The sequence below is a fragment of the Notamacropus eugenii genome, chromosome 2 (assembly GCF_028372415.1).
Source record: "Notamacropus eugenii isolate mMacEug1 chromosome 2, mMacEug1.pri_v2, whole genome shotgun sequence".
NCBI classification, from domain to species: Eukaryota; Metazoa; Chordata; class Mammalia; order Diprotodontia; family Macropodidae; genus Notamacropus; species Notamacropus eugenii.
The window spans coordinates 118,463,300-118,484,603 of record NC_092873.1 but is presented as its reverse complement, the minus strand read 5'-3'; the positions used below and the strand labels follow the sequence as shown (position 1 = coordinate 118,484,603).

Here is a 21,304-nt window from a genome sequence, read left to right as displayed (position 1 = left end):
AAGCTGATCTTTGCCAGTGACTGCTTTTTGCCATTATCATACTTTTTTGTCCCATGTCCAAGTCCGAGTGGTTGCTTGACTTCTCAGTAAAGCAAGTGAAGTTGGCCTCCCTCTCCAATGCCCACTTTTTGCTTATCACAAAAGTCCCAGCCTGCTATTGGGGTTGCAATTGCAACGGCTCTGGTGACCAACACTGATGGGCTTTCCAGGACCTTTTGATGTTCATGAGGTTGTTGTTAGAGGGAAAGAGGCACAAAATCCCATATCTATTACTCATACAATGATTAAAATAATAATTAATATTTACTACATGTTAAGCACTGTGCTAAATGCTTTACAAAATATTGTCCCATTTGATTCCCTCATATGCCTGACTCCAAAACCTGCCTTCCTACCTGATGTCCTTACTTAAGGAATTCCAGCCTAATTCCTGCTTCTACATCACAGGATCATAGGTTTAGAGTTGAGGTAGGTGCTATCATTATCCCCATTTTACAGATGAAGAAACTGAGGCAAACAGGCTATATGACTTGCCCAGGGTCACATAGCTAAAAAATTCGGCTTATTAGCCGCAACTGACTTTGAGCTTTTTTAGACCATGTGAAAGTTTACGTTTATTCCTTTTAAAATTCAGTTTTTAGGTTTGGTGCATTGTTCTAACCTGTCATGACTTTTTGAGATCTTGCCACCTAATGTGTTAGCTGTCCTTGGCAGTTTTTTGTCATCTGTAAATTTGATAAGCCTGCCATCTATTCTTTGATCCAAATAGTTGTTAAAAAACGTTGCCTAGGGAGTAGGACTGATTCCTGGGGTACTCCATTAAAAACTTCCTAGGTTTCTTCCTACTTCTAATTCCTTGTTATCAGTGGGCAGGAAATTCTAGTTGGGAGAAACTGTAAGCAAAAGTATATGGACAGGAAAAAGTAACACCTGCTATGGGAAAAAGAAAGGAAGGAAACAAGCATTTATTAAGTGCTTACTATGGGCAGGGCAATGTGCTAAGTTCTTAGTAAATATTATCTCATTTGAGCCTCACAATAAACCTGTGAGGTAAGTGATATTATTACTCCTGTTTTACAGTTGAGGAAACTGAGGCAGGCAGTGGTTAATTGACTTGCCCCAAGATCACATAGTATCTGAGGCTGGATTTGAACTCAAGTCTTTCTGACTTTCAGGTCCAGTATGCTACAACATCATGTGTCTGGTTTGATTTAAGCATAGAGTTCAAAAGGCAGAGTAACTGAAGATTATGCTATAATCAGTTTAGAATATAAGGGAAACTCTATGCCCTAAGTAGTTCAAATCTCTCACTTTACAAATGTGGAAACTGAGGCCCAGAGAGTTTAAGAGACTGGGATTAAAATACAAATGCCCTAATTCCAAATCCAGCCTCTGCCTCCACTGTACCACAGAGACTCAAAGGTTTGATTCAATGAAATATAAACAATATATATTTAATATAATCAATATAAATGTCCATGCTCCTTCTGGACTCTAGTTGCCTCAAGTGTGGGCATCCTCCAAGGCTCTATCCTGTTCTCTGTGCTCTATTTTCACTCTCTAGTCTCCTTCATTTTATTATTGGATCTGTAATAGCTAAAGAAGGCAGATGAGATAAAGAAGAAACTGTAGATGATATAGACAGGTAGAAACTGAAATGAGCCATGCCCACCCTTAGCTGGAAGACAGATTGTAAGGGGTTGGGAAGTGAGTGGGAGGTGAGGAAACAGAAGCAACAAATGGTAGGAAATATAGTTTCGGTACAGATTGTAGAAGGCTTTGAATGCCAGGCTAAGGAGTTGGTAGCAATGGTTCACTTAGATCCAGTGGACAACCCAAAACAAAATAATCTGTATCTCGTGGGAGTGCCTACTTGGTTGGCTACTCCTGAGAAGCATGGTTGATACCTTGTAGCACTCCAGGATGGGGAAGTTCTATATTTAAATCCTGATAATGATTTTAATAACTCTGATAATTATGAAATCTCTGATAATTATCAGCTGTATGACCATAAACAAATTACTTACTCTTTCTGTACCTATTTCCTCATCTATAAAATGGTGTTAATAATACCTGTTTCGCCTGTCTCCTGATGCTCAGAAGAGATAACCTATCTAAAATGCACTGTTTATTTTAAAGTGTTTTCTAGAGGTAATATAATATTGTTGTTATGTGTCTCCAAGCTAGCTTGGCTAGTTGTCAGTAATGGTCCCAAGGAGGGGAAGTACGGCACTGAAAGATGCTGATCCTAAGTTCTGATATTACTGTGGTGGAAACGAGCTGAGGAGAAATTGCATCTTTTCTTGTTTTGGAGGTGTGGAGCTCCTGTAAAATAAGACAGGGTTTGGCAGAAGTGAATCTGGGCTTTCCCTGTGGCCATCGATTCAGAGAATCATTGACTTCACTTTGACAGCAGGTTGACTAATAGAATCCGCCCCAAGAAGGAGAAATCAGTTCATGTTGCTGAGTAAGGGAGACATCCATTGCATGAAAGAGCTCGTGTGGTACAGTTTACCTCAGCTTGTGGTTATGTAGGTCAAACAGCACATTCTTTACATCTCTCAGATAGTATTATGTTCTACAATTGAGGTTAGGCTGACAGTGGACTCCATTCAAAATATAGTCCTCAATTCAAGGCAATCCACTCTAATCCAATCCATATGAAGTCTCTCACTCTATGAAAGTTTCAAAGACAAAAGCAAAATAATCCTTGTTTTCAAGGAACTCATGTTCTAACTTTTCATACTTGCACATGCCAGACATTAGCAGGTTTTGGAGTCAGGAATATTTGACCTTAGGTCTCCTCGGTATAGAGCAGTGGTATGAGTAAGGCTCTAGGATTCTAGATCCCAGTTCCTTGCTCCTTCTTGATTTCAGTGATCTTTGTTCCTCAGTTATTTTGTTTCAGGTATAAATAAAAACATATTCTATTTAAGTAGCCTTATAGACTCTGGGGATCCTCATCCCAGTTCCCTTTCGATATACTAGCTGTTGAGGGCTGTGGTATGTCTTCTTCTAATGTGGAAACCTCAATCCATTCTTCTGGTGTGTTCTCAATCAATTGCCAAGGTTAAGGTCAAGGCCAAAAGAGAATAATGTAATTTGATCTTGAGAGGCAGTGTGGTTTAGACCAGATACAAGTCAGAGCATTTTGGTCCAGTCTGTTTCTTTGCATTTCCACCATGCTGCCTCAGGCATGTTGTTTCACCTCTCTGGATCTGTTCCTTCACTTATGAAATGAGGGCTGTTGGACAGATGGCCTCTGTGGTCCCTTTCAGCTCTAAGTCTGTGATTCTGTGATTTAGAAGCAGAAATTAGGCTAGAATTCCTTAAGTAAGGACATCAGGCAGGAAACACAACTCCAGTTATCCAACCAAGGTACCTTCTGGTCTCCAGTCTTGACTCTACATGCTTTATCTTTTAATGTACCCCCAAACCAGTCACTATCCAACCCCTCCACTATTACCACCGGGTTATTGCCATAGTTATCAAGATGTCTTAAGGGACAATAACGAGGCAGAACATTGTCTTTGGCAAATGCCCAAGCTTGCGTTCATCTCCTGTCCTGCTCCCTCCTTTCATGTGTCTGCCCAGATACACGATCCCTAAGCTCTGCCCTCTCAAGCCTGTTGTTCTCATGTTATTTCTAGTTGCCCAGGGCTCTCTTGTCGTTAGACCTCCTTCACTGTCCCTTACCCATTCTGTTACTCATTGCCTGTGTATCAGGCGTAGTGCATCTTCCAAGGCTGATTTGATAAAGGAATATTTTGTGAATGGGTAGAAGGTTGTTAAAAGTCTCCTCTTTACAACCCAAATCAGGGGTACCCTTCCTCATTAGGTAATTTTTTTCCTTTGGATCTGGATCTGTGATTTCATTGAAGAAGGGAACTCCCAGTTGAGGGAGATCCCTTCTCTATGAAAGCATTTTTAGCAATTGCTTTGCAATTTATAATCTCATGGAAGTGTCTGGAGTGCTGAGTGGTTAAATGATTTATTAGGGTCAAGCAATCAATATGTACTGGAAACAGCTTGAACCCAGGTCTTCTGTACTCTGAGGCTGGTGCTCTAGCCACCAAACCAGGCTACCTCTCTCACAGAGAAATTCTTTACTAGTGGCTTTTGGAAAGAGTATCTCCAACTTTTGTTGTCTCATTTGACGGACTGATGGCAATGTTGGGAATTTCTGGTAGGCCAATGGAGATATGGTTTTTTAGTGTATCACTCAAATATATACACACACACACACACAACCCCCCCCAAACCACACATACACACATATGTGTATAGTGTGTGTATACACATACATACATATGTATGCATATATGTTATGTACATGTATGTATGTATGTGTATATATTTATATATATTTATGGCTTCCAATTTCGTCTAGGGGTTGCACTGATTCTTTGATTACTTTATCAAGCACTTTATCAGGGGTCTTGGAGAGGAGTGCTATTGACAGCACTGATCCGTGGTCTGCTCACCAAGGAAAGCACTCAGTTTAGTAATAGTTTTTGCTTCTAATTCCATTGCTGTCCTAATCTGAGGCATGGATCCAATAGAATTGTCCCAGCCCATTGCTAGAAAACTTCCTCTCTACTTTTCCTGATTTCTATCAGAATCTTTGATCTATCAGAATAGTAAAAAGCCTTGAATTCATATCATATCACAATGGGTGTGTTCAGGAGAAGACTTAGGAGTATGCTGTAGTGAGCTCAAACTTGTCAGAGAGAGTCAATTACTAAATATTCAGTGTGTCCATTTATACCTTGGTAACTGACAGACATTACAAATCATGGCTTGATTTATTGTTTTGCTGATTTTCTAGATTAAGAAAGTGATGGAGAAAATGTTAATAATGAAGATTAAACTTAAAAGTATGTACTGTGTACTCCCTCCTCCCCTTCCTCTGCTCTTCCCCATTCCCCCCCACCCCATCCCGGAGGGTTGGTTGTTAAACATTTACCAGAACACCTCTGGCTTAGGGGAAGAAATTGCTATCTTTAAGTATTTAGGAAATAGCTATTCAGTTTAGCCCCACAAAACAGAGACAGGATTAGTGGGTTTGAGATGCAGAGGGGCAAATTTAGATTTGAAAAAAATTAAAAACAGACAACTTTCCAAAAATGAGAGTTATCCAAAAACAGAATAGATTGCTGTGTGAGGTAACATGTTTCCCTTTATTGGAGGTTTTTAAGCAAAGTTAGATAATCATTTAAGTATGTTAAAGGTGGGGTTATTTTTCTTTTATTTTTTAAAAAATAATAATTTATTTTCTCTTCACCTTTTCATCCCTCCCTCTCCATTAAAAAAGACAAACAAAAATGAAATTTTTATAACAAATATACATAATCAAGTAAAACAAATCCCCATGATGGCCATGGCCAAAAAAAATGTGTCTCATTCTGCATATTCCACTTTTCTTTCAAGAAGGAGGCATTCATTCATTTGTTTGTTTGGCTTTATTCAATCTTTTTTCAATGAGCAAAAACATATTTTTCTCTTCTTCCTTTCCCCTCACCATTGAGGGAAAAAGAAAGAAAAAAAAAGCTTTTTAACAGAGTTAACTAAAGCAAATTCTCATATGTCAAAAAATATGTGTCTGATTCTGTCGCTGAGAGGCTCATCTCTCTGTCAGGAGGTGGATAGCATGCTCCATCATCAATTCTCTGGAATCAGGATTGTTCATTTTGTTGATCAGATTTTGAGTTGTCGTTATCGTTGTATGGCGTTGCTACTGCATAAATCATTTTCTTGTTCTACTCATTTCACTCTACATTACTTCATATTAGTCTTCCCAGGTTCAACAAAATTATTTCTTTCATTATTTTTTATAGCATAATAGGAAAGAACACCTGCTTAGCTTGTAGTTCATGTTCTCTCAATGTTCCAATTCCAACTTGGTCACTGTGCTCCCATTAACTATATCTTCACCAATCACCTCACTTAGTACCTTCTACTCCCAGCATCATATTTGTTTTCAACTCTGTACCATCCCCTTTTTGTTCTTTGTCTTTTCACTCCATTTGTAAAACTACAAATTTTTTAGCCTTACTCAACTTATATGAAAAACATAGCCATGACAGCTGTTTGCACATCCGTGATTCAATCTGTCCTTTGTTTGTTGCCTTTGTCGAACATGAAAATGCAGAGTAGAGTCAATACCCAATTTTTAAAAAAGCAAGCTTTAAAAGTTAAGGATACAATTTTTTACCTTTGTCCCTACTCTTTAACTGTTATAAATAACCTCTTAGTCTAGCCCTGGTATATCTCTAGACTTGATTGGAAAGCTACTTCATAATTTTGCCTATAAAGCATAATCACAAAAATTTCTTTATACTCCTAAATTCTTACGTTAGAGTTGGATCCCTCCAGTGGCATGCCAGAACCAGCTAGAACAGACTCATGAGAACTGATTGTTAAATTTTCAGTGTGAGCATTTACAATTCAGAAATCAGTAAATTCTACAAAACAAAAGAATTTGTTGTTTTGTTGATTTCTAAACTTAAGAAAGTGAAGGAGAAATGTTAATAATTCAGATTAAACTTAGAAGTATATACATTTTCTTCTTAATGAAAAACTGGTTGTTAAACACATCAGCACACCTCTGGATACTTCCCAGGATGGTTCAGAAACAATAGGCCAGTTTAGATCATCTCTTGAAAGTAATGATGGTGTGGGATATGAGCCATGAGGGACCAGTTGCCATGATTTGGTCTGGATGCTTTAGTTCAATCAGTTACAATGTGTTGCTTACGTCTTGAGTTCCATGCTCATATAGGTCAATTTGTTTTGCAGTGAGGAAAAATTATGTTCTTTGGCCACAACTTACTCACTGACCCCTAATAGTTCATCCCACAGATACCTGTTTTGGTCATGAAAGCAGTACTGCTATTTTTGCAAAGGGCAGTACATTTCTTTCCCCTTCTATAGGGTCAGTGGGTCCTGTTGCTGGGGAGTTCCCCTTTTCTCAAAATAGCTTGTTCTGTTCAACTCGTATTTTCCTCCTTAATCAAACATAGTTCTGATTAGAGAGGGGAAGCATCAGGTGATAGATGATAGATGGTCCTGGGAGATTCATCTCAATTCAACGAATATTATCATTGATATGATGCAGTGGGGGTTAATGAGTGGGACTGAGAATTCAAAGCAAGCTGGAAAACATTGTTCCTGACCCAATGAGTCATCCAGTTGGGGAGAAGCATGGTATAGGACAAGAGTTCTGGCTCTGGAGTCAAAGGACCTGAGTTCAAATGCCTCCTCTGATGCTTATTATCTTTAGGACCTTAAATGACTCACTTAACTCCCTCTCCTCCCCAACCCCATCTTGGTTTTACTTTTTATTAAAATTATTTTTGTATCACTTTTGTTTTTGTATCACTTTCATTTCCAATATCCTCCTTCCCTTCCCTGTCTAGATCTACTCCTTGTACAAAATAATAAAATGAGAGGGGAAAAAAGTGATGCTGCAAAACTATCCAACATATTGACTCATTTTCACAAATATTAAATGTCCTGCACCCATAATCCTTCCTGTCTGTTGCAGGTAATTTTAATAAACTATTACTTTGGTAGATTGGAAAACCTTGAAGTTTTATCATTTTAGGAAACATTTTATACCATAATAATAACTGACTTTTATTTAGTGCTTTGAAGTTTGCAAAAAAGCTCTACATTCATTATCTCACTTGAATCTCATAACAACCCTGTGATAAGGGTACTATGAATATTATTGTCTCTATTTTAGGGGGGAGGAAATTGAAACTTAGAGAAATTGAATGATTTACTCAGAGTCATAGAGCTAGTTAAATGTCATAGGTAGGATCTGAACACAGTTCTTGTTACCAACTCCAGGATACTATCTACTATGCTACCCTACTTTTCAGGACCAGTTCCCTCACATAGCAGCAGGTAAGCTATTGATACAGTAACTCAATTTTATTGAGTGCAACTGTACTCTGTCCATTGAGTTAAAATCAGAATTTATTGAAGTGGACCATGAAATAAACATAGCCCAGAAAGGACCATCTGAATCCTATTTCTGATTCAGCCGCTGACTTATTTCACCTTTCCAGAAACTTAGTTTCCGTATTCTTAAAATGGGGTTAGTGATTTTTCTTTTCTGTCTTCATGCTAAGAATTCTCCAAAAGAGATAATGCACACTAATATTTGCATGTCTCTTGAAGATAAGAAAATAGAGCAGAGAGCATGTGGAAAGAATCTATTTATGTAAATAAAAAAACAGCAGTTTGAAACTTGGGTCATCTCTGCAGTTAATCAGACATTTCAGGATTCTGGTATAGCGTGAGATACTGAAGGTGGAAGTGGGGGTGGTGATTAAAGATTTGAGCATTCTGCCGTCATCCCTTTCCTTTCAAGTCTCCCTTTTCCACCTCTCAGAAAGTAGAATTGAAAAAAAATGTTAGTCATCAACTTTAAGTTAACCACAGCTCTAAGATGAGAAACAGGCTAGTGGAAATAAGGGCAGTGATTGCTTATAGTGACTATAAAAGAAGCAGGTACTGTCAAGAATACAACACACACATGCACACACATACACACCACTAAGGTGCTTCAGGTACTAGGTTGTCTACCAGAGAAGAACACAGATGGCTTTCCAGAAGGGTACAAGGATGGTGAGTATAGAAATTTCCTCCTCATAGTAAAACTGAGCTCTATGGGATGAAGTTTGATCAAGACTTTTCTCTTTATTAAAAGATGTAACAGATTTTGCTTTGTCACTTGCTAACTCATCTACAAAATGGGCAGAATAATATCTAAACAAACTACTCTGTATGATTCTTATGGGGAGGGTGCTTTAAAAATTTCACTGCATTATAGAAAAATGAGTTATTTCTATATTGTTATTACTCTTGTTAATATTTGATCAGGTTGTTGTTAGAGGGAGAAAATAAAAAGAATATCCATCAGGTAAGGTATTATGGGAAGAGCACTGCCTTGGAGTAAAAAAAAAAAAGCCTAGATTTGAATATAATTCCATCACTTTCAGCCATGTGACACTGAATAATTTTCTTGACTTATCTGAATCTGTTTCATCATCACTAAAGGAGAGAAACCAATACTTGTACTAGTTACCTTGGATGTTGAGAAAATCACAGGAAATACTGTTAAGTGAAAGGATTGTGTAAAATATACAATATGAACGATTATTAATTTTTACTAATCATAGTCAATTGTCCTGATTCAGTGCCAGGAGTGGTGGGATATACAACTCTGGGTGGCTCTGGGCTATGAAATAAGAAAAATAGAACACATACTTCTGTAGTATTTTAAGGCTAATGAAGTATTTTTCTAAAAATGATTCTATGAGGAAAGTAGCATATTAACATTTAACAAAAAACAGACTTTTTTTTCCCTTATGGCTGTGCTGTTAGTAAGTAGTTTTAAACCTAGGTGTCATCACTCTAAATTCAGTTCTCAGAATACCAGTTATACATAATTTTGGACTGGATATAAATTCAGCATGAAACTTCAGAGAGAAGAGGGATTAGTCATGGCCCGAAGACTTGGGACTCCTCAGTGTCATACTTTGGACAGCTCCTTGAGTGGGGAGACCTTTGCTCCTTGTAATAGGTGGTGGGGATGCTTTAGCATTTTCCTGTTGCCCTTGGTGGGATAGTAGGATACTAGTGCTACTAAAAGTGTAGTGGTCCTCAGTAATGGGAGGGCTCCTTCCATTAGCTAGAATCTCCAGGAATTCCCACATCAAATGTTCCTCCATAGCTTCAGTGTTGACTTGGTGGTTCACAATGGATGTGGTACATCAGGGAGAGTACTTGACTTAGTGACAGGAGATGGATTTGAGCCCTATATTGACACTATCAAGCTGGGTGACCATGAGCAAATCACTTGCAGTCTCTGAGCCTCAGTTTCCTTGACTGTAAGATGGGCATAATACGTGTACCACCTTCTTCAAAGAATGGTTGTGAGTAGGAGGTACTTTGTAAAACTTAAGGCACTATAGAAGATGTGAGTTGTTATTACAATGTGCTTTCCATACATTATCCAATTGCAATTTTAGTCTAGGTAAACAGCTCATGTATAATTCCTCCTCTCCCATCCCCATTTTATAGCTAAGGAAATTGAGTCTCAGAGACACAAAGTGACATGCATAAAATCACATTCCTAGGAAATGACTTGGGACTTGAACCAAATTCCAAATTGACAGCTCTACACAACCCAGCATCTTGTCTTTTGGAGTGGGTTGCTACACTGGGAAGGAAGAAATACTTGCTAGAATAGCATGGCATCATAAAGCATGGTCATATTTAATGGTGTACTGCTGTTGTTGAGTCATTTCAATAGTGTCCAACCCTTTGTGACCCTCTTTGGGGCTTCTTGGCAAAGATACTGGAGTAGTTTGCTATTTCCTTCTCCAGTTCTTTTCACAGAGGAGGGAACTGAGGCAAACAGGATTAAGTGACTTGCCCAGGGCAAGACAACTTAAGTGTCTGAGGCCAGATTTGAACTCAGGTCTCCCTGACTCCAGGGCCAGCACTCTATCCACTGTACCACTTTGTTACCCATAGTAAATGCTAGTAGTGGTATATATAATGTGTCTTTCCACTTTTGCAGCTTTTTTTTTTTTTGGTAGACTGTCTTTAAAATAGCCCATATCTTGTAAAAAGAATAGTATTTGCATTAAAAATAGTGGGGGCAAGGAGAATAATGCTTTTGAATTTAAATCCATTGTATGGAAAACACCAGAAAATGTCAGGCAAATTTGTCTTTTGTGGCTCATTTCATTCTCAGTTATTAGAGACTATCCAAGTTTGGCTGTCAGCTAGAGATATTGCCAGTATCAAAGACAATAGAATATGGTTAGAAGAGAAAGTCCTATAGGCAAATTATATTAACCTTTATAAAGACAGTCCAAGACAATTCCCATAGTGATTGCCATTGCTATCTGTTTCCTTGATAAAGTGCTTAACCAGTAGATCAGAAGCTTCCTGAGGACAGGGACTGCTTTTGTCTTTGTACCCTTAGTATCTGGCACATTGCCTGGCACATAGTAGGTGCTGAATGAAATTGAATTATCACATGGTTTAGCAGAGAAATACCTCAGTTCTCTTCTGGAAGGCTAACACTCTTGAGCCTAGATCAAATAAAGACCTTGTTATATCTCCTTAGAAAGACAGGATGACATAATGGCTAAAATGATAGACTTGGAAGTCAGGAAGACCTGGGTTAAAATATTGCCTTAGGCACCAACCATGAGAGCCTGAGCAAGTCATTTAACTTTTTTGAGCCTCAATTTTCTCATCTGTAAAATAAAATTCCATTTTATAATTTACAATTGGGTGATAGCAAATAGCTAGCTTATAGGGTTGTGTGAGAATCACGAAGTAATCTACATAAAGAGCTTTACAAACCTTAAAGCACTGTATAAATGAAAGTTATGAATATCATTAATGTGCTCTTTCTCATGTTTCAGTTGTCCTATTTGCATAATGGAGATAAATATGCTCATGGAGGGTAACAGGAACATTCCTGTACATAAATTGCTTTGAGTTCTTCAGGAAACAACGAGCTGAATCACCTTGATTTACATAAACCACTAGGCTCAAGTTTTGCACTCAGGGTTTCTTGTTAAAAGCTATCCGAGTTGATTTCAAGCCCTGTCTGATCTCTAGATAAGAAATTAGATAATTTAAACTGCATGCTGTTCTGTCATACGTGATTATATATGGTGGTTCAAAGTCCCTCAGTCCAGAATCCAATTTCTGAATATTGAGTGACAACGTGTTGTTAACAATAATTACAATGAATGAACAGAGCTCTCCATTGTGCTAGTCATCAGGAGCTCTGGTTCTGTTCTATAGCTTAGAAACTGTGTAGGCTGTAGTTCCAGCAAGCTCCTGGAAGGGAGAGTAGTTGGAGGGTGGGTGAGAATACATAGCTTAATGCAAGCCGATTCCAGCCATTCCATCCCTTTGGACTCTAGTTTCCTTTTCTGTAAAATGCTGTAATAATACCAGCCCTACTCTCCTCATAGGGTTGATGTGAACAACCATTGGAATGTATTTTTTCTTATTTGAGTATGGATTGCTTTCATTCTTTGCACTTGTATCTTTAGTGTCTGACACATAGTGGGACACTTAATAAATACATTTTGATTGATTGATTTAAAGAAAAAATTAGATGTGAAAACCTTTTGTAAAAGCATAAAATACTTTACAGATATACATTATTGTTAATTATAACTGATATTGGAGTATTATTAATAGTATCTTCACAAAGATTTCCTCCAGCTCTTCATCATGATACAGATGTGACTCGGGATCCTCAACAAGTACAGCTGACATTTACTTAGCACTTTAAGGTTTACCAAGCACTTTATAAGTATCATCTCATTTGATCTTTATGACAATACTGTGAACTAAATGCAATTATTATTTCTATTTTAAAGATGAGGGAACTCAGACTCAGTCAGGTTAGGAGATATGCCCAAGGTCATACAACTATTAAATGTCTGAAACAAGATTACAACCTAGGTCTTGGTTCCAAATCCAGCACTCTCTCCACTATGAAATTAGATCCCTCAGGATGTATCCCACAGAGTGAGCTCTGCCAGACCCTCCCAAGCTGCAAAGGCTTTGAGTGTAAGCCTAGTGATGGAATGTGCATCTGTCATATAAGGACCAGCCTGGCTAAGTTTGGAGAGGAGCATAACCAGACATGTCACAGGATAATGAATTTGGCCACTCATGAAGACTAGCTACTAAGTCATAGAAGGACTTACACTCTTTGTGGTTGGAGGAATAACTCAAACTGAAGAAGTCACAGAAACTTGAAATACTGAAGGAAGTAGGGACTTAAGAGATGCATAGAATTTTAGATATGAAAGAGGTCTGATAAGTGATCCAATCCAATCCCTTCATTTTACAGATGAGGAAATTGAGACCCAGAGAAATTAAAATGACTCATGTTTGCACAGATAGAGTCAGGATTGGAATAAACTTTTCCTAACTCTAAATCTAGTGACCTTTCCACTACACCATAATTTATTCATTTATTCATCCATCCATCCATCCATCTAATATTTATTGAGCACCTCCTATATTTAGGGTACTTTGCTAAGAGCTTTGAGGGATAGAAAGAAAATATGTGCTGCATGAATTCAAAGAAAGTAGAGATGACTTTTATCTGGGATTATCATGGAAACTGAGTCTTGAAGAACAGTTAGGATTTTATAGACTGAGATGGAATGTGGAAGACATTCCAGGAAGAAAACAAAGTGACAATGTGGGACTATACAAAGAATGTATAATGAAAGGCAAATAGAATGGAGAAGTCCAGTGGGAGATCAAGATGGAAAGGTCAGTAGGGGTTAGATAGTAGAAGACTGTGAATGGCAGGCTGATAATTTTGGATTTTTCTCTTTACATCATAACTTGACTGTCACATAAATAGAAGAAGGCATTGTTACTTCCATTTTATTGAACTCTGCCCTTCTAGCTTGAGCATTCTGAATTTTTTGAGAGGGAAACAGAGTCCATAACCAAGTATACCATTCTCTCTCTTTCAGCCTGAATTATCGCTGTGGATGGTGCTGGGGCTTATTCTCCTTGGGAATGTGGGAGCCTGGAAAATTACAAAAAGAGGAGCAATTTCCCAGAAGGGTAGTAATTGTCCTTCATTGGAGAGCAACAGTGTGAAGGTTGACATCCGCATTGTTAACCAACAACAGGGCATGTACTTGGCGCATACCTTCCAGAACCGCTCCATCTCTCCTTGGGATTACAAGTAAGGATCATTCTTCATAGAAGCAGGGTCATGGACTTTTCTAATGACCACATATTCTCTTTACTGCTTTGGACAAGAATGGCATTATGTGTCAAAAAGCAACATAAATGATTAAGGATTTAGAAAATAGGAAAAGGCTTAAGGAATCAAGTTGAGGTTTTAAAATGACTTAATCCAAAGTCTAGTGACAATTTTCAGTCATATTAGTGACTGGAGACCAGTTCATTTTCACTGACCATAAAGGGGTAGTAGAAAATGATTCTCTATCTTAGCAGGAAGACATTGGTCAGATATAAGGGAAAACCATCAGTAAAGACCCAAACTGGAATGGGATCCAGGGAGATTTCCTTGAGAGCAAAGAGCACTCCATTTGGAATCAGAAGATATGGGTTTGAATTCTTAGTCCATCTCTTATTACCTGTGTGACTCAGAATACACAGCAATCACAATGTAAAGTGAAGGGATGAGATTTAGGTAATCTCTAAGCCTCTTCCATCTCTAAATCTAATTCATAGACTGAGTTGCTAGGACTGTCAAGATTATACAATTTAACTTTTTCATTTGACAGATGAAGAGATCAAGGTCTACAGAGGTATAAGTGACCTGTTTAAATATAATTAGGAAGTTTTTTAAGCTGGGACTCAAACAAAGTTCCTGGGTCTCTTGACCCCATTCCAGGGGACTTTCTACTGAGTCACAGTGACTTGCTGAAGAATAGTTCACTCCTGGCCTGGAATGGTGAACCACCCTGCCTGGAGACAAGAAGACTGGAAAGATCATCTTTAAGTACTAGAGAAATAATCTAAGAGAGAGCCAGGAATAGGGTAAAGCCTTTACTAAGAAAGCATAGCATGTCTGATCATTCTCTACCCATAATATAGGATGGAACAGTTTTATTTAAGGAAGAAAATAAGCATTTCAATGTGCTTACAAATAGTGTCTCCTTTAATTCTCACAACCACCCTAGGAGGTAGGTACTATTATTATCCCCATTTTAAAGTTGAAGAAATTGAGGCAAATAGAAGTGAAATTATGTGCCCAGGGTCACATAGCCAGTGTCTAAGGCTGGATTTGAACTCAGGTCTTCCTGCCTTCAGGCCCAGTGCTGCCCCTAGAAGCTTAGAAAATGTGCAGTACATTTCCTGGGAAGGTAAAAGGGAGAGAGTTTACAGTGACAAAAGGGATGGGGTAAAGATGACTTGGAGGGCAACCATGGTCAGATTTGTGCTATGTGTTCAGAGCTCGACAATTTCTGTCAATTCTCTTGGCACATGGTCAGTGAATGCTTTCTTGGCTTATGACATGATGAATGAGAGGGAATACAGAGTGCAGTGGGTCAGGTTGGTTGGGGCAGTGAAAGAAAGAAATTAAGACTCTAGGTTTAGAACTGGAAGGGAGCTTGAGGTCATCTAATCAGGTGCCCTTATTTTACAGTTGAGGGAACTGAGGCACAGTGGTGCCACGGAGAGTAAGTAGCACAGGCAAGATTTGAACCTATGTTCTCTGACTCTAAATAGTGTTCTTTCCATGGCAACATTTGGGCCAAAGGGAAGATACACACAATACAAATGTAACAAGTGTGCCCTGGACAGCAGTGGCTTGTTCATGGGATGGCATGCCTGTTATAGTGTTGTCCAGGGAGCCTTGGATGAACGGTCCCCATCAACTTCCGCAGACCCTCCGTTCTTACTCTATTTTTTCTGCATATTCCACTAACGGATGCAGCTTGAATATCTGTTTGGTGCTACTTATTAAAAGAAGAGAAGCAGGAAGCAGCAGCCTGTAAGAGAAGAAGGAAACCTGGGTTTTAGCTCTGCCCCTAGCTAGTTGTGTGACTTCTCACAAGTCATTCACCTCCTTAGGCCTCAATTTCCCCATTTGTAAAATGGGGAGGGTTGGACTAGATGATCTCTAAGGTCTTCACTAAGTCACAACTTTTATGATTTTATGAAGATCCTATGATTCACTACAAGACAGTGAATTTTCCTGATTCCATCATGGACAACAGTTGCTAGTCATCTGACACTGTACTGCCATTCCCCTAACTTACTATGACAGAGATCTTTTAGTTGAGAGGTAGATACTCATCTACAATTCTATTTTCAAATTCTTGTTTAACATTGACGACTACTTTGCACAATTTGGCTCTTTGTCAATTGCTTCTTTGTGATGAAAGAAAAGGGACTTTTAAATCAAAATAGTGAGGTAGAGAGGAAAAAGAATTGGACCTTGAGCAAAGAGAGCTGGAAGGGAGTCCTGGCTCCATTGCTTATTGGCCGTGAAACTAATCAAGCAGTCAATTGATAAACATTTATTAAGCGCCTAGATTTGGTGCAGGGGTACAAAGACAAAAAAAAAAAAAAAACAACCCAACTCCCCCTGCCCTTAGAGAGTTCACATTTTATTGAGGAGGGGAAGGAGACAAGTTCATAAATGAGCATACATGATTTTTTAAAAAGTCACTTCACCTCTCTGACTCTCAGTTTCCTCATCTGTAAAATGGGAAATGCTCATACTTGCCCTGCCTACCTCATAGGATCATTATGAGTAAAGTACTTGGAGTATCTGAAAGTACTGCATTCAAGTGAGTTGGCCTGAACCTGAGATTTCATCTGTGTAGGAAATTCCCATCACCAATGCAGATCCTCCTCCAAGGTTTATTATTTTAGAGTTGCCTGAAGGTCCAGAGAAGTTAAGTGACTTTAATGCACACAGTCACACAATTACTTATGCTTTAGAGCTAGGGCTCCAACCCAGGTCTTTCTTGTTCCAAAGCTAGACCTCTATCTACTGTACCACATTGTTACCTCTAAAGTGTACTGTAATTGGCATTACTTCCATGCTTACATGTGTATAAATAAGGAAGATAAATACAAAGCAATCAAAGACTGATAAATGATTCCATAATCTTCCTTTCTTTGATTCATTGATCTAGAAGCAGTCTCAGAAGCCAACTGGTCTAACCAATTTGGTTTTTTTTTGGTCAGTCATTTTCAGCTGTGTCTGACTCCTGGTGACTCCTTTTGGGGTTTTCTTGGCAAAAACAGTGGAGTGGTTTCCATTTCCTTCTCCACCTCATTTGACAGATGAGGAAACTGAGACAAACAGGATTAGGTGACTTGCCCAGAGTCACATAGCTAGTAAGTGTCTGAGGCCAGATTTGAACTCACAAAAACGAGTCTGCCTGACTTTAGGCTCAGCTCTCTATCCACTGTACTACCTTATTACCCAGTCCATTCAATTTACAAATGAGGAATCTAGGTTCAGGAAAGTTAACTGATTTGTCGAAGGCAACATGAGTAGAAAGCTTCAAAGTCAGGATGCAACCCCAGGTCCCCTGACTCCACAACCAATGCTCCTTCCATTGTACTGGCTTGTGTGTTGCTGTTCAGAGAATACAATAAAGACAGGGAAATAGGGGTGATGTGAAATCAAGGGCTCTCAATAACTTTTTTTAATTTAAAATTAAAACAAAATTATAATAGGCAAGCTATGTGGAGTATTATCTGCTAATGCTTTTTTTCTGCTGATACATATAACTGAATTCTGCTTCACTACCTGAGTATCTCCTGGAGGCTGAATTAGGAAGGATGGAGGAATGAAGGAAACCCATGTGAAAGTGGAAGGGGCGGGCACAAGATCCATCGACTTTCAGAAGGTTGTATTGAGTTTTGACAGTAAGCACAGCTCTTCCTCTCCCACTGTGACCAGCCCACAGAGAGGCAGCCAGAGATGTCACAACTGTGTTCGTGAGAACACCATGCCCTGATGTATCTTGTTAAGGGAGCGGTGCTGGGTCTCAGAGACCTTGTGGTTGATGGGTTCTTCTATAATTGGCATCACTCAATTCAGTGTTATTTTGTGGGCTGGAGCCCACAATCAGCAGAAAGCCATAAAGAAGAAGGTTTGGGCAACCTGTGGGTAATGCCCACCCTTTAGACAGGTGAGAGGAAGAGGTCACTAGCAGACCCAGACATCAGCCACCTTTTCTTTCTGCCTCTGTCCGAACTTATCTTTGCACTATGTACATTTCTTCCACAGCATCACCAAGGACCCCAACAGATTCCCCTCAGAGATTGCAGAAGCCAGGTGCCGGTACTCAGGATGCCTCAACGCTGAGGGGCAAGAAGAGAATGGGAAAAATTCAGTCCCTATTCAGCAGGAGTTCTTGGTTCTCCGGAGACAGCCCACACAGAGCTGTTCCCATTCCTTCAAACTAGAGAAGATCCTGGTGACTGTGGGCTGTACCTGTGTTACCCCCATCACTCGTTCTGTTGCTTGATATCTGCCCTTCTCTTTGGTTGGGGAAATTAGAGAGGCTAAGGAGAAACTCACATTCGTTCCAAAGAGCATTTGCCTCAGACACATAGCCCTCAGCCCCTTTCATACTCAAACTAACTCTGGTCCTTAAGACTTTCATTCTCACCTGGGCACAATTCTGAAAACTCTTCTATATAATAGAATGCCACTTTGGGGCTCCCCAGGGAACACAAATTGATTCTGAAATATTCCAGTGTTATATTTAAGTTTAGCCAGGATACCATATTGCTAAGTGCCAGGTACCATTTTGAAAATGAGTGAAGGATATTCCTGAGAAGATCCTAGCCTCTTTAGTCCTTTATTCCAGAAGCAAGTTCCCCTTATGCTATAATCCCTTCTCATCCCTGTTTCTTTGGCTGTATTTATAATGCTAGAACATGCCCCATTTCCTCCTTTTTAAGGATAAAGCACAAAAATTCAGCCAGTGGGTAAGAGGAAAAAGAAGGTGTGTTATTCAATTTTAAATATGTTTAAAATATGTTTGTATCTGTTTTTAAAGAAATTATCCATGTATTTATGATTTAAAGCTTATATAAATATATCTATTTCAGAAGTAAAACATGTGTCAAGAGATAAAAGAGGTACTAATATAATAAAATATTATTACTTGAAAACATTTTATGCATTCATTTCTGATTGTATACTTACAGGATTAGTATTACCAAAGGATTCAAAGTTCTGTACAAGCCCCATCATTTCATAAAAAGCCCACACGTCTCTAGGAAGGAACACATATTAGAACCATTTTACAGAGAGACCATTTTAGAGAGAAAAGTCCAGAGGTCATATGGAAAGAAGGAAATAAACATTTATTAAATGCTTAGGTGCCAGGGACTGTGCCAAATGCTTTACCAATATTACCTCATTTGATCCTCACAACACTCCTAGGAGGTGCCTGGAAGGATCCCAGTTTTATAATTGAGGAAACCAAGGCAAACAGAGGTTAAATGACTTGCCCGAGGCTACATAGCTACTAAGTGTATGAAGTCATACTTGAACTCTGGACCTAACACTCTAACCATTGCACTGTCTAGGTGTCCTTTATGGGAAGTCTTTGGGAGAGATAAGACTAGGGGAAGGAGGGATAGATGGAAAGGAATAAGCATTTATATAGCACCTACTGTGTGCCAGGTACTATGCTAAGTGCTTTTGTAAATATTATCCCAATTTCTTTCTTACAACAGTCCCAGGATAAAGAAGTTATTAGTTATTTACATTTTACAGTGGAGGAAACTGAGGCAGGCAGAGGTTAAGTGACTTGTTTAGGATCATGCAGCTAGTGAGTATCTGAGGCTGGATTTGAACTCAGGTCTTTCTGACTCCAGACCCAGCACTCTCTCCACTGTGCCACCTAATTGCTTCTAGTTTTCACTCTCCCTGTTACTCTACTTATTGTCCCTCTGACTATACTGAGAGACTTTTGATGAAAAGCAAAGGATCTCTTATTTCCAAAAATAATTTTATCAATATATTTTGTTTTTACATTGCCAAATTTCCCAGTGTATCCCTTCCTCCTCTATACCTCCCCCTACTTCCAATGAGAGAGCCATCCTTATAACAAAGAATTAAAAAAGTGAAAAAAATTCAGCAAAACTGGCTAACTATGTGTGTATATGTAACTAATTATCTACCTATATAACTATAACTAATAAATAAAAAGGTCTGACAGTATATGCAGTATTCCAAACCCATAGTCTTTCACCTCTATAGTGAAGGGGGGATGCCTTTTGCATTTCCTTTTTGGGACCAAGCCTATAAAGCAGTGATTTAGGAAGCTACTTAAGACATCTCAAGTTATTCCAATGATCTGAAGGGGTGTCATGAGATGGGATGAGGAAAGGAAAGACAAACCTCACCAAGGCTGACCCTTGTTGAAATAGTATCCCCACTGACTATCTTTTTTCCATCACCAGGTGCCTGTAATTCTTGTACCTGTCACAAGGGGGGAGTGTGGCAGCAAGTCCCCAGATCCCCTTGCCAGGCTCTAGTTAATTATTAAAAACACATTACATTTTCATACAAAGAACCTCAACTTATGTTTTCGCAGCAGAGGGTTATGGGGAGGTTATTTGTAAATTTCAGAATTTCAGGTACAGTGGGGGAAGGGGAACCTGAGTTACCTGTGACTTTTTAGGTTGTCAGATTACTGATTCCTCTTCTGACATCTGAATGGAGTAGAACCCTAAGCCCTAAGCCACCAAAATCCAGTTTGCTGGATTCTATAGAAAAGTCTTTCCTCCCTCTAACTTGATGAACTGTTTGGCCCTGGCTTAGAGGTTCAGAGTTTCCAGGGACCTCAGAGGACAACTTCACTTGACCAAGGATCTCCTGAATAAGATGCCAGACAAGTGGTTATTTGGCTTCAGCTTGACGACCTTCAGAGAAACAGGGAACATCACTTCCCAAGACTGATCATTTCACTTGTGTTAATCAGTTAGACAAAAATTTAGTAATTGCTTACAATGTGCCAGGCACTGTGCTAAGAGCTGAGGATTCAAAGAAAGGGTGAAAACTTGATCCTTCCCTTGAGGAACTCACATTGTCATAGGGGAGATAATATGCAAACAATTACGATACATACTATATGTGTAAATACACACAAATGTACATATATATATACATGTATATACTCATATACACTCCCATGTATATGTATGTATGTGAGTGTAGATGGGAGGTCATTTAAGAGGATAGGAACTAGCAGTGTGTGTGTGTGTGTGTGTGTGTGTGTGTGTGTGTGTGTGTAGGGGATCAAGAAAAGTCTCTTCAAGAAGGTAGAATTTGAGTTAAGTCTTTAAGGAAGCCAGAGAAAACAGAAGGCAGAGATATGAAGGAAGAACATTCCAGATATGGCAGACAGCCAATGAAAGTCACAGTCAGGTAAGAGTGTGTCCTGTTTGAGCTTATCGGATCATAGAATTCATGGAGGGTAGTGAAGTTAAAAAAAAAAAAAGACCAGAAAGGAAAGATGATGCCAGGTTGTGAAGGGTTTTAAGAACCAAGCAGTTTTATATTTAATTCTGGAGGTACTATGGAATTACTTGAATTTATCAGCTAGGAGAGTCACATGATTAGACCTGAACTTTTGGAAGATCAGTTTGACAGCCAAATAGAGGATGGCTTGGAGTGAGGAGAGACCTGAAACAGGGAGACCAACCAGAAAGCTATTGCATCTTGTAGGCATGAGATAATGAGGGCCTGCCCCAAGGTGGTGGC

The 21,304-nt window shown here is 39.0% G+C and overlaps 1 protein-coding gene across 1 annotated transcript; it reads left to right on the top strand.

Moving 5' to 3' along the window:
* Window positions 1–8,610: 8,610 nt before the first annotated feature.
* IL17F (interleukin 17F) lies at window positions 8,611–18,702 on the top strand. Its single transcript, XM_072638431.1, has 3 exons — window positions 8,611–8,637; window positions 13,551–13,768; window positions 17,810–18,702. Exons 1-3 carry the CDS (start codon window positions 8,611–8,613, stop codon window positions 18,048–18,050), a joined length of 486 nt encoding a protein of 161 aa, XP_072494532.1. The 3' UTR covers window positions 18,051–18,702.
* The last annotated feature ends 2,602 nt before the right edge of the window (window positions 18,703–21,304 follow it).